This window comes from Lactuca sativa, chromosome 2, assembly GCF_002870075.4.
Source record: "Lactuca sativa cultivar Salinas chromosome 2, Lsat_Salinas_v11, whole genome shotgun sequence".
NCBI lineage: Eukaryota > Viridiplantae > Streptophyta > Magnoliopsida > Asterales > Asteraceae > Lactuca > Lactuca sativa.
The window spans coordinates 208535107-208548751 of record NC_056624.2 but is presented as its reverse complement, the minus strand read 5'-3'; the positions used below and the strand labels follow the sequence as shown (position 1 = coordinate 208548751).

At 31.3% G+C, this 13645-nt stretch overlaps 1 protein-coding gene across 1 annotated transcript; it reads left to right on the top strand.

Annotated features, from left to right (window-relative positions):
- Nucleotides 1-5220: 5220 nt before the first annotated feature.
- LOC111882524 (adenosine kinase 2) lies at nucleotides 5221-8114 on the top strand. Its single transcript, XM_023878885.3, has 9 exons — nucleotides 5221-5385; nucleotides 6169-6222; nucleotides 6436-6514; nucleotides 6597-6698; nucleotides 6771-6915; nucleotides 7011-7108; nucleotides 7188-7325; nucleotides 7413-7596; nucleotides 7686-8114. Exons 1-9 carry the CDS (start codon nucleotides 5300-5302, stop codon nucleotides 7826-7828), a joined length of 1029 nt encoding a protein of 342 aa, XP_023734653.1. The 5' UTR covers nucleotides 5221-5299; the 3' UTR covers nucleotides 7829-8114.
- Nucleotides 8115-13645: the final 5531 nt, after the last annotated feature.

Genomic DNA, 13645 nt, shown 5'->3' with positions numbered 1-13645 from the left:
ATCCCATGCTATTTCTTGGGTTTTTGATACAAGTTGTGGTTACCATATTTATTCTGATTTGCAGGGACTAGCAAGAAATAGGGATGTGGAGCTTGGAAGAATAAATCTAATCATGGGGAACAGAAGATCGTCGCCTGTTACCAAGATTGAAGTGTATTCTTTAGTGCTTAGTAATGGTTTGAGTTTAGATTTAAATAATTGTTGCTACTCGTCAGATATGGAAAGAAACATCATTTCTTTTCATGGTTTGTTTAAACAGGGATTTAGATATTCGTTTAATGTCACACCCCCGAACCAGACGGCAGAAACGTCCGAGGGCATTGTGACTCAATTGAATACCATCACAATGAATATACATGAAACATAACATCATTCATCACCATGCATTGAAATATTACAACCGGTATTGTTTACATTTAGTACATTGTTTCAAAACATTACATTTCCAAAACGTAAATTGTTTGATGCTAATTAAACAAACAACATGACATCAATGGGTACATTATTCCTTCGATTTACCTGTTACCTGAGAATACAAGTATTTTGGAAAAACGTCAACATATGAAATGTTGGTGAGTTCATATGTAAGGTTTGAAAAGAAATGATTTGTATAATTTTGAAAACCACAGAAAATCCGATATTTTCTAAAAAGAAATGTTGTATATAAGAAAAAGTGTGAAGATCCGTAAGTATGCTTGTTGATTATTGTGAATGCGAATAATTGTTAAACTTTGTATATATCACATAGTTAAGAGCGTTGAATTTCCCAGGAAAACCCGATGTTTTCCCAATACATTAAATTACGTGGCTGAGTTAGTTTTATTCCGATATGACGTTGTTTTCGATAATTCCAGGTGACATTGGATTAATTACGGGTTGTGAGTCGTTATAATCACGCATTAATGAAAATGAATAGTTTACAACTATACAGACGATCCCTTAGGCGTTGTCCGTACTACTCACTTAATCCAACCACCCTGACTTCTCATAGCCCCACAACCGAGGAGAAAAGAGGGTACGAAGCCCCCGTTATTTCCATAAGTCGTTCAAGGCTATCGTGAATGCGAAAGGCCCTTGGCCCGACTCGCATTTGGCTTCTTGACTTTGCTAGCAGTACCAAAGGACCCTTGGGGCCCAACAGCACAATAAAGCTATTGAAAGTCCTTTTACACGAAACTAGGTCATATAAGGCCCAATAACATGTAAGCGCATTCCCTTCGGCCTAAAGATCATGTCATTGGGCTAGCTAGGCCCAACAAGCACGATTTGAAACTTTTGAGCCCAAAGATGGTGTATTGACTTCTCGTGAATTTTTCGCGTGTGTATTGAAGTACCATCGTTTATTGATTTTTGATTCGTTATTGACACTTTAGTATCAAAACTTGTTGGAAAGACATTTTTAGCACAAATTTACTTGATAAACAGCTTAAGTCCTTCAAAAATGAAATTTTCTCGGTTGAAACCTCCATTTTCGCAACTTTTACAATTTTGGCCCAAAATGGAATTTTTTTGCATCTTTGGTCCCTTTTTAATTTGAAAAGAATTTTTGACCCTTGAAATGGACTTGGTACACTAGTAATCCCCTGTTTTACAGAAATGTGCAGTTTCAGCCCCTCCAAATCAAAAATCTTGCAATTTGGGGCTTTATTGGGCCGAAAAGCCCATTTTGGCCCATTATGTTTAAAATTCATATTTTTAACCCCTCAAAAGTGTTGATATTCAAAAAATACACATTAGAAACTGTTTAGACTCATCTCAACCTTCAGAATTCATATATTGTCGTTTTGGCCCCTTTAGTTTTGTATTTTTTAGCATTTTGAGCCCAAAAATGGGTTTTAAGTCCAAAAATGTTCATATTAACCAACTAGATTATTTTTCTAGACTTGATTAGTGTGAAATGGTATAAGTTATACTTATTTCATTCTTCACATAGTAGATCTCGATTTTTAGGTTCTTTTTGGCTAGTATAAACACCACAATCACATAAGATCATACATATAAGCATAAAAACCACACAAGGCATACATTTACTCATAGATCTACACATTTGCTTGTATTCTCCCCCACAAAACTTATAAAAACCGAAAAAGAGGGGGTATGAAGCTCACTTTCGGGTGTGGTTTTGGTTTTTGGAAGAAAATGAGAAGAAAATTCGGCCTTAGCAACCCTCCTTGGAAGATCTCGAACTTAGATGCTTCTAAGGTGCTAAATCATAAGTTTGAATGGGTTAAGAGGTGATTCTTGAATGGAATGAAAGAACTAGTTTATGGATCTAAGCAACATCTTACCTTAGATGATGATTTTTTTGTAAGAATCCCCTTGAACACTTCTTAGATCTCGAAAATATGGAGGAAATATGAGAGAGTTTTCTTAAGAGATTTGTGAGAGAATTGTATGTGTGTGTGCTTGGAATCGGCCGAGAGCAAGAGAGAGGGAAAGAGAGAGATCTTGAAGTGATGTATGCATGGAAACATGGGATAAGATGCATGGAAGACCATAATGTAAAAATGAGGTGGCCATGAGAAGTCAACTCTCCCTTTTTACTTGGTCTTGGGTCGAGAATTAGAGAGGGAGAGAAAAGAATTTGGGCCTTGTATGCTTAAGCCTTTTTCATGGTTATGTTAAGTGATGTCTGGTCCAATTAACCATAAATATGATTCTTATGACCTATTAGGGCTACATTAAGTTAGTTATGGCCCAAAATGGTTCATATAATTAATTTATTTCATTCTAGGCCCAATATGGCCCAAAATATTGAAATAAATGGAAGTGGGTCCAATTAGATCCCATTCAAGAGTTCTAAGCCCAATATGGTCAAATTGGAAGCTTATTGGTCCATTGGGCCCAATAAGAAATTCCTAGTCCAAAATGGACTTAAACAAGAACTCCTAGGGTTTCCAATTGCTTATTGACTACTTGAAATGCTTGCATGGGGTGCTTGTTTGAGATTTTGTTGTCATAGAGTATGCATCATACATGCTCTCATGTCTTTGATTCACAATTTGACTTAGTTGTTGTAGTTTACAAGGCACAAAAATTTCTAGTTGTGACATTTAATAATGAGAATGGTTCAATTTATGCTTATCTAAATGGTGTTTTATATTTTGAAGCAGTGCCTTGTAATGGAATTTATGAAACTGTTAAGAAAAAACGCTAATGGGTAGAAACTAGAAGCTACCCGCTACCAGCTATTTTTGCTGAACACATATCATTGACACTAATTGGTTATTAACTTTTTGTTATGTTTTCTAATTCATTTTACTCATTTTTTCCTATTATATATCAGTCAGGTTCATAAAGGAGCAGTTGAAGCAACTAAAGACTTAACAAATCAAAACTAAATGATTTAGGAAATATATCGAAATCCTGTTAGTGCATGACCATGCGAAGAACAAAAGAATTCACATGGCTTGTGAGTTTATATGAGAACTTGCCATTACAAACAAAATCCACAAAATACTTCCATAACTTATCTGATTCGACTCAAACACCCTTAATTAAAATTCCAACGACTTAGGGTCACTAGAATTCACAACTTCATTTAAACATAAAATTGCATCATAATTAACATCATTAGCTCATGAAACAAAGTGTTTATCACCAAAAATCAAGTTTAAGCTTGAAAACTAACTTCAAAGTTTATGTTTATCCTCAACGAAATGATGAGTGATGACACACCCTATTTCCTATCAATTTCCAACAATTTTGACTATAGACATAGCTGATGATTGCCCTCGAACATACTGAAAAATCAGTTGAGAGTGTAATTTGATGCAAAAAAACCAAAGACTTATAAAGCTTGAAAAGTTGATGAATATTAACATTCATTTCGTGTAAACTCGAACCAGGGCCGGTCCAGACGGTGAGCAACCCGGGCGACCGCTCAGGGCTCATGTCTCCAGGGGGCCTAAAATCTCTGGGATATGTAGTGTATATATATAAAAACAATTATTACCTATGTGATTTTTAGGACTTAAAGTTGGCTCAAACTCAAACTAGTTCAAAAGATAAACAATTTGGCTTGGTTGTTATTGTTAATTGAACGCATTTATAGTGAAGAATAAATGATATTTTTTTTTGAATCTTTATTATTTTTTGTCTATAAGGGGCCATTTTTTTCGTTTCGCCCCGGGCCCGATATGCGTTTGGACCGGCCCTGACTCGAACTCTTATTACATATACTTATGAGTATATTTGAACTCAAACGCGATAAAAGCAAGTCGACCTTCACAATATTAACGGACAATAATGTTTAATTATAGTATAATAACAAAATAAATTGAAAATCAAGAATTCATCGAAATTCAATATAAAATTATATAAAAAGTTTGAACAATTGATTTCATTCTAATTTCTTAAAACTAGGGTTGTGCATGTGTCGATTTGGGTCGGTTTTGGACCTAAACCCAACCCAACCCATAAATGGTCGGTTTCTGGTTTTCAAAATCCAATAGGATTGGTTTCTCGGGTTCTAAGGTTGGTTCGGACAATTTTTCGGTTTCTTGGGTTCAAACCATACACTTACGGGGTTTGGGTTTAAACTTATTTTCCTGAAATGAAGCAAGAAGTTAAATATTTCAAAAAACACAAAGTTGATGTTAAATACTTCAAAAAAATCAATCACACAACTAAATAGTCTATTACAAGTTACAACCAAAGTACGAAATAGTCTATTACAAGTTACAACCAAAGCCCGAAATAGTCTATTACAACCAAAAGACAATCAAGTTTGGGTCAGTTTCTCGGATTGGATGGGTCGATTTTTGGGTAAAACTAAAACCGAACCCGATTTTTCGGTTTTTAAAATATTCAAACCCTAACCGTTAGTTTTGCTTTGGTTTCAGTTTCATCGATTTTTCGATTTCTTGGTTTGGGTTTGCTCACCCCTACTTAAAACTAGAGAACTTTTATCATAAATATCTTGGATTATATTCAAACTCAAACTCGATTTTCCCATCTCGAATAAGTAAACAAAAAGACTTTGAAATCAAAATATATTTCTTTAATTAAGAATAAAATTTAACTAATAATTCAAAAAGACTTTGAAATCAAAATATATTTCTTTAATTAAGAATATAATTTAACTAATAATTCAAAGGAATAAATGGATTGAAAATGGGAATAGGGTTGGTGAATGGTGAAGGCTACAGTCGACATTTTACCAACCCCAACCCCAACCCAAATCCCAACTCTCTTATAAAACCCCATCACTCCCCACCCATCTCTCTTCGTCTTGCTCCTCAGATCGTGCATACATTACAAGCTTTTGCACTTCTCTCCTCCCTAAACCCCCTGTACAATGGCCGAGTATGAAGGAATTCTTTTGGGAATGGGAAACCCCCTTCTCGACATTTCAGCAGTAGTCGATGAGGATTTCCTCAAAAAGTAATTCTCTCATTCTACGCAATCTTTGTCTGTTTCATGTTTTTATTTATTTTTGTCTATAGTGGAAAACCGATGGGATTGTTTCGATCTGACTCAATATCATTCTGATCTGGATAGTTTTATTGTTTATGTCTCTTTTTAGCAAGAGATCTATTCTTCTCTGCCGACTAAAACCGACTAAATCTGCCTATGAATGTAGATTTGTTTTTGAACAGTTTGACACTCTTTCATCAGTAGAGTCATTGTTCTTTTCTATGAGGTTTTAGATCTAGGGTTTTAGATCTTGTAAGAAATGTAGCAGCTTAGATAGAACATGAGGCTTAAGTAGTCGAATCCAAATTTAGCAGAATAGCAGGGTCAAACCTTATAATTTTTGCGTCATGCCTAATTCGAGCAGAATTATCAAACTTTGAATCGGTTCTGTTGTTCTTTGATTATAGATGTCCTTTCAGTGTCTTTTTATATAAAAAATATAGTATCCTGTTATAATTCCCCTTAAATCTCAGTGTATCAATAAAAATTTTGGATCTTAAGTTTATTCACTTGATCAAACAGTTTTAGTCGGTGGTCTTGTTTTTTAGCACTGCAGGTATTTTGAGTTAGCCTCTAGTTAATTTCTGGACCTTTTGTTGTTTCTAATATGCAAAAGAAAGATTGTTTAGTGTGTGGAATATATGGATGTTAACCTTTTGGATTATCAATATTAAATATCCACTAATGGTTTGTGGTCTTTTGTGGATCAATGTTTATTGCACTCTAATCTTTGTTTTTTTGAAATTGTAGATATGATGTCCAATTAAATAACGCCATTCTTGCTGAAGACAAGCATTTGCCCATGTAAGTGTTCTTATCTTACTTTATCATGGGACATGGATGCTATCTTATTACATTATAGATGAAGATATTTAACGAAATAAGTCTCTAGTATTTGTAAAAGATGTTATTAACCTTAATATATCTTTACTTGATTCAAAAGTTCCACATTTCTGATAATAACAAAGGATGTTTCCTTGGTTTTCATGGTCTTATTCTGGTTTGACTTGTTTCCAGGTACGATGAAATGTCATCCAAGTTCACTGTAGAGTACATTGCTGGAGGTGCTACTCAGAATTCAATCAGAGTTGCCCAGGTAAGTAACTGCAACATTTTTGTGATTGTTGTTCATGAAAGTGAAAAAAAGACTGATTTACCCTTTTTATGCTGGTTTGCAGTGGATGCTTCAAATCCCTGGTGCAACAAGTTACATGGGTTGTATAGGGAAGGACAAGTATGGTGAGGAGATGACCAAGAACTCACAAAGTGCTGGAGTTAATGTAATATTCTTGTTCCTTTTGATTGTCATGAATTACTGATTATATATTAGTAATAATGATGATGATGATCAGGTGCACTATTATGTGGATGAGGCTGCACCAACTGGAACATGTGCTGTTTGTGTTGTTGGTGGTGAGAGGTCACTTATTGCCAACCTATCAGCTGCCAACTGCTACAAGGCAGACCACTTGAAGAAACCAGAGAATTGGGCTTTAGGTAAATCTTTTAACAATTTCAGTCTTGTTTTTTTTTTATATTATAGTGTTAACACCAATACTAAATTACTAATATTAATTAATCATGTTGGACAGTTGAGAAGGCCAAGTACATCTATATTGCTGGCTTTTTCCTTACAGTGTCTCCTGAATCAATCCAGCTTGTAGCTGAGCATGCAGCTGCAGCCAACAAGGTAATGAATGAGTAACAAAACCGATTCATTTGGGTTCAAAAAATTTCTTATCTTTCTGACATTATTACCCCTGCTGTAGGTTTTCACAATGAACCTGTCAGCGCCATTCATCTGTGAATTCTTCAAGGATGCTCAAGAGAAAGCATTGCCTTATGTGGATTATGTTTTTGGAAACGAAACTGAAGCAAGAACATTCTCAAAGGTTCATGGGTGGGAGGTAAGAAGAAAAAGATTGGTTGAAAGATGATATGACATGACAAACTTTTTTATATAAAAATTGGGTTATGATGTTTTACTTTTACAGACTGATAATGTGGAGGAGATTGCAATTAAGATCTCTCAGTGGCCTAAAGCATCAGGGACATACAAGAGGATCACTGTGATCACTCAGGGAGCTGATCCAGTTGTGGTTGCTCAAGATGGAAAAGTTTCAAAGTATCCAGTCATCTTGTTGCCAAAGGAGAAGCTTGTTGACACCAATGGAGCAGGTTTGTATTGTATTTTTTCTCATGGTATGTTATTACAGTATGTATGATGAAAATAGATTTGCTAAAATGGTTTTGATTTGTGTGTTTAGGTGATGCGTTTGTTGGAGGATTTTTGTCACAATTGGTGAAAGAAAAGCCGATTGAGGAATGTGTGAGAGCTGGATGCTATGCCTCAAATGTGATCATTCAAAGATCAGGGTGCACCTACCCAGAGAAGCCTGACTTTAGCTAGTTTTCTTCATCAATGTGGTGGACCCAATTTTCTTTTAGGGGGGGTTCTATTATCTCTCATTATTATTGTTTACCTTGCATTATTATTATTATTATTATTAAACCTCTTAAACCAAATCTTGCACTAGAGTGAGAGTACTTGTTTGATTTGTTTTGGAGGCCTTAAATTATGTGGTGTTTGTTGGTCTCGAAATATACGTTTTATAGTGATTAATAAGTTTTGTTGTAACTTTTTTTTTTGGTTAATGTAAAAGATTATTCAAGGATGAGTTGCTGATTGTGGTTTATATCTTTGTTGTGCGTTTTGTGCTTGAATGCTGATATTGTGATTTTTGTAGAATCTTACTTTTGAATAGATTTCCAGCTACATGGGAGAGGTTCAAAAGAATAATGATAATTGAGCTAAGACCATCTCTATTTTTTCCTATAAATGGAGTAAAAAATAGGGTAAATAATGTTTTATTTCCAATTTCTATTTTCTATCTCGTTTTTTTATCCCAAAAAGTATATTTTTAGAATATTTTATATATATATATATATATATATATATATATATATATATATATATATATATATGGAAAAGTGAATATACCCTTAAGGGTATATAAGCTTAGGTACCCAAACTCATCATATTACGTCGTTTTGTATCATATATACACATTGTAATTGTCCAATGCTATTCTAATTCAACTTCTAACTTGATTTAATTTCAAGATTTTTATAAATTTTACGTTTATATTGCTTTTACATAATTTTCATTTTCAACTGTAATATATATAGCCTAGTAGGCGTTTGGCATAAAAATGTGATGTAAGAGAAAAATAATAGTAAAATTTCGAAAATTTTGAAAGTAAATCAAGTTAGGGGTTGAAATTTAAGAACATTATAATGAATATATAAAACACAACGACGTATTATATTGGCTTTGAGTATCTAAGCTTATATACCCTTAATGATATATATATATATATATATATATATATATATATATATATATATATATATATATATATATATATATATATCTATATATATATATATTGTCAAGTATATTTTTCTACTAATTAGATTTTAATAAATATATATTATATTTTTTCATTACAAAAATATTTCAAATTGTATTATCATAAATAAAATGTTTATATATAATAAATTTAAATTAATTATTATTTTATTATAAATAATTATTAAATAAATAAGATTATATTTATTATAAATATATCAAGATTACGTACATATTTGTATCTAAATTATAATTAGCAGATAAAATAAACTATAAATCTTATCTTATCTACCACATGTCATCTTCTCATTCATTTGGACACATGATATTTTCTAGAATTTTTAAATTTTCTATTTTCCACTTGTCATTTTATTGTATTTTTCATTTTATTAAATTAAAATTCCACATTTAATGTGTAAGGTAATATATATGTAAAATATTTATTAGAAAAAATTTATATATATAATGTATTCAATACATTAAAGTCTCATGTAATACATAAGACTTTTTTTAATTAAACCCATGTAATACATGGGTCTCACACCTAGTCTTTTAATAAAACAGTACTAATGTGCCACGTGTAACCTCTTATATCGATTCTAAGATGATTTTCCCGCTCAATGCATTGCAAAGTGGAATTACCAATTTGCCTCTTTTTTCTTTGATAGCATAAGATCGTTTAATCAGGAAATTTGGTAATCCCCTGTGATCAATATAATTTTTGAATTGATTAATTCTTAATTTGCGGCAACATATCCCAAATTGGCCAAGATAGAAACCGATCGGCCCTCCCAACTTTGCGAGAATTCTGCTCCCATTATTTCCAAGATTTTCCATTGATTAGCAATAGATTCACATAAATTATGAAGGTAATATCACCAAATCAACTCCAAAATCACTCATATTGTTAATCTCTCAATTTATACTTATTGATCTACATGATGTTCTTTATCGTAGGTGAGTCCTTGATTGTATGGATTTTGTCTTTATTTTGTTTCTTGATACCAAAATTTTCCGTTGTTTGTTTTTTTCAATATCATTCGATGGATATCGCCGGACATGTTTAATTCTTGCTTATGTAGATCGAAAATATGTTCTTTTAACTTTATATTAGGATCTTTGTAAAATATTTTGAATTCTATTATTTTTGTTTATTGATTCTATGTAGATTGTACAAATGGCTGGTACAAATGAGAAATCAGCCCTCCAAGAACACAAGGTAATTGAAATAAAGATCCACAAGTAGTACATCTTTCTTTAGTAAATGTAGATGACATGTTTGATAAAATGTCTGAATAAAGAACGATTCCTATAAACCTATTTAGATCTAAAACTTTGATGCTTCACAGGAGGAGGGGATTAAAGGCAGGATGTGGAAGTCAGTAGCCCCACTCGGTCAAATCATGAGGGCATTGAGTGATATCAAAAAGAATATCATCAGATATACATAACCAACATTTCAATATTTCATGACGATTTTACAAAATATATATAATTTTTAAAGAATTTGGAGTATTATGAAAAAATGGAAGTTTGGAGACTGTGATCTTTATGCAAAATTTAATAGGATTTCCATACCATTTACAAAAAAAAAAAAAAAAAAAAAAAAAAAAAAAAAAAAAAAAGATCATTTTCAAGCATCATAGTAATTTCGCTTTTTTTTTTTTTTTTTTTTTTTTTTTTTTTCCTAACAATGACTTTTCATCATTTTTGACAAAGTAACAATTCTTTAATAATAATTTTTAATTTTTTTTTTATATTATACCAATATCTGATCACTACTCCATGTTGACATATTTAGTGGATTTAGGCTTGCTGAATTCAATAGTTAAAAATGAGGCTATGGTTAGTTCCTGTGAATAAGGTGTTTCAACTTGAGGTTAAAGCTATGGAGAAATACATCAACAAAGACACCATTATTAGTATGTTATTAAACTAATTATCATATTTTGGTTTTCCATCATTTTTAAGTTAACAAATTTATTTCAATATTTACATTGTTGGACCGGCATCTGGTTTTCAAAATGGAATCATGATTTTTTAATCCTTTTGGATAAAGTTATTTTTTGATTGGTTTAAGTGACCATTACTTATTTGAATTTAAAAAGTTCAATGTAATTTTTTGAATGGTTTGTTTGTTTAATTTGTTACATGTTTACCAAACCATGGTTGTTGGCGTAGGCCAATCCACTATTGTGTGTTGATTTCAAAAGAGAAAATAATCTCCATAATAAAGGGCAAATGATAAACCCAAACCATGTTTTTATGATTGATCAGTGTTGACACTCTTGGATGTTGATATGTTTGAAAAGACCTTAGCCATTGGATTATAACCACCCATTGTAAGGTGGAAAATCATAATTGAGGTCTAAAGATAATCATATTCTTGGCTTTTAAGAGGATATCCTTAGAAAACAACCGGTCAAAGTAGTACTTTTGTTTTGTTCTTTTTATATGCAAAAGTAGTACTTCACTCCCATATGAAGCTACCATGATTTTTATGGTTTGTAGAAAGGTGCAACCAGTATTGAAGAAGGCATAACTCATGGACCATAGGGTGGTTGATATGGGAAAGACTCGGTTTACATGCCCAGAGGACCTATACCAGATGATTTTTTGTTTTAAAATCTATTAGGTGCACACAAAGTCATTTTAATATGTTGCAAGAAATAATCTAATATATTCATTTTATAGCATCCTACTTTTATTATGTCATAAATTTTATATATTTAGTTAAAACGACGTTTTTTCATGAAGTTGAGTTATATTTATATAAGATTAATGGGTTGATTAAAGGGATTATTATGGACGGGCGTCTTTAAAGGGATTATTTCCAGTCAAATAATCAAAATCAGACTAATGGCTTGAGTAAAGTTATGGATGGTTAGTTAATTTTTTGTTGATTGTTTTACTAAATTTACAGTTTGTGCGATGTTGATTATCGATTTCAAGTTGTTGCCTTTAATGGTGAACACTCTTTTCAGGATTAATACTCTTTTCATCTAAAGTTGTGTGATAATCAATATGGTGGTTGGATGCGTTAAATTCAATCATCATGTATGTTACTATTTTTTTTTCATTAAACACATGATAACAAGGTGTCTTTGCATCGATCAAAATCAGTTTAGTAGCAATGTACTTTCATGGTTTTCTCTATTTTAAATATGAAGAAAGTAGGATGCTAAAATGCACAAGAAAAATTATATATGCATTCATTCTAGGAGCTCGTATAGCCTTTGACTTTGCTTATGTTCTTTCTAGTTGATGGTGTTTAACTGTTATATTTACAAAGTATATTGTTATTTCCAACAATTTCTACAAATTACATTATCAATTTCTAATTTTGTAATTTCTACGAATTTATTTAACAACCATTTCTGCATTATCTTGTATTTTTTTTTGTCATTTTATGCGTTAAAATGGCAATTTCTGTAATTTATGCATTAAAAGGATAAGTTTCTATCAACTTCTGTATTTAAATAATAATTTCTATCATTTTCTACGTTTAAAATGTATTTTTCTATAATTTTCTGTATAAAAAGGTAACTTTTGAAAATTCTGCATTTAAATTGTAATTTTCAATCATTATCTGCATTAAAGGGTAATTATTCGTTTTCTTTTCGTTTTCTGCATTTAATGTCTAATTTATATAATTTTTATTCATTTAATGTCTAATTTATATGCTTAGAGTATTTTTGTTTTCTTTTTGGTGATAGCATTTAAATAAGAACATGCTAAGGTGAAAATACTCAAATAAAGAATGATAGTACATTATTAGCCGTTGCATTTTTATTTTTTTAAGTCCATTGCATTTGTTATTTATTTTAATTCCAATCCACTTCTTTTGGGTTAAACAACAATGGACTTTATTTTTGTTTTCTAATTTCTAATATCTGATACTTTTATTTTTTCTATACACAAATAAATGATAGTACATTGCTATTTATTGTATTAACCCCTAGATTAATGTTAACTCCTTAGTTGATACTTTTTAATCAATAAATAAAGTCAAAATAAGATGCTATATTATCCAATATTGAGTACATAAATGTCATTTTAATATATCAACCTTGTAGTACAACTGTACAAGGGTATCAATGTCATTTTTGTGATTTATTGTGTTTTTTTCATTATACTCTAATGTATTACATCATATAAACTCATTATTTTATCAAATATCTGAACTTACAAAGCGTAAATTGGATATTCATAATACTTGCAAAACATTACCTTGTAAATTAATATTTTTTTTTTGCAAAGATTTGTTTGGTTATTACGATTTTGAATTATAAATAGTATTTTTTTTTAACCGTGGTTTCCACGGGTTTAAACCTAGTGTATAATAAATATTGTATTTAAATTATAATTAGTAGATAAGATAAACTAGAAATGTATAAAATAAAAATGAAAGAGACTAAAATTGGCAACTAAACTTCAACTCCATTTTTGGAGATATGAAAATGGAGGTGGAAATGAGGTACGGTTGGAGAAAAATAGGGGAAGAAATGGAGGAAAAAATGGAGTTTGGGGGTGGATTGGAGATCCCTAAACAACAAAAGATACTCGCCATTCCAAAATATAACGAATTTTCGGGTACATTCCTATTCCTAAGAGGATAATGACTTAAAAGGGTAATATATTTTTTGATTTATACATATTTGGTTATTGGGTCTTATTCGTTTATATTTATCCTTTCAACTTGTTAAACTGTACACATTCAGTTCTTTTGACCGATTATTTCAAGTTAGCCGGTAAAAATGACTTAATAGGGTAATATATTTTTCATTTTGTACATATTTAGTCCTTAATACTTTC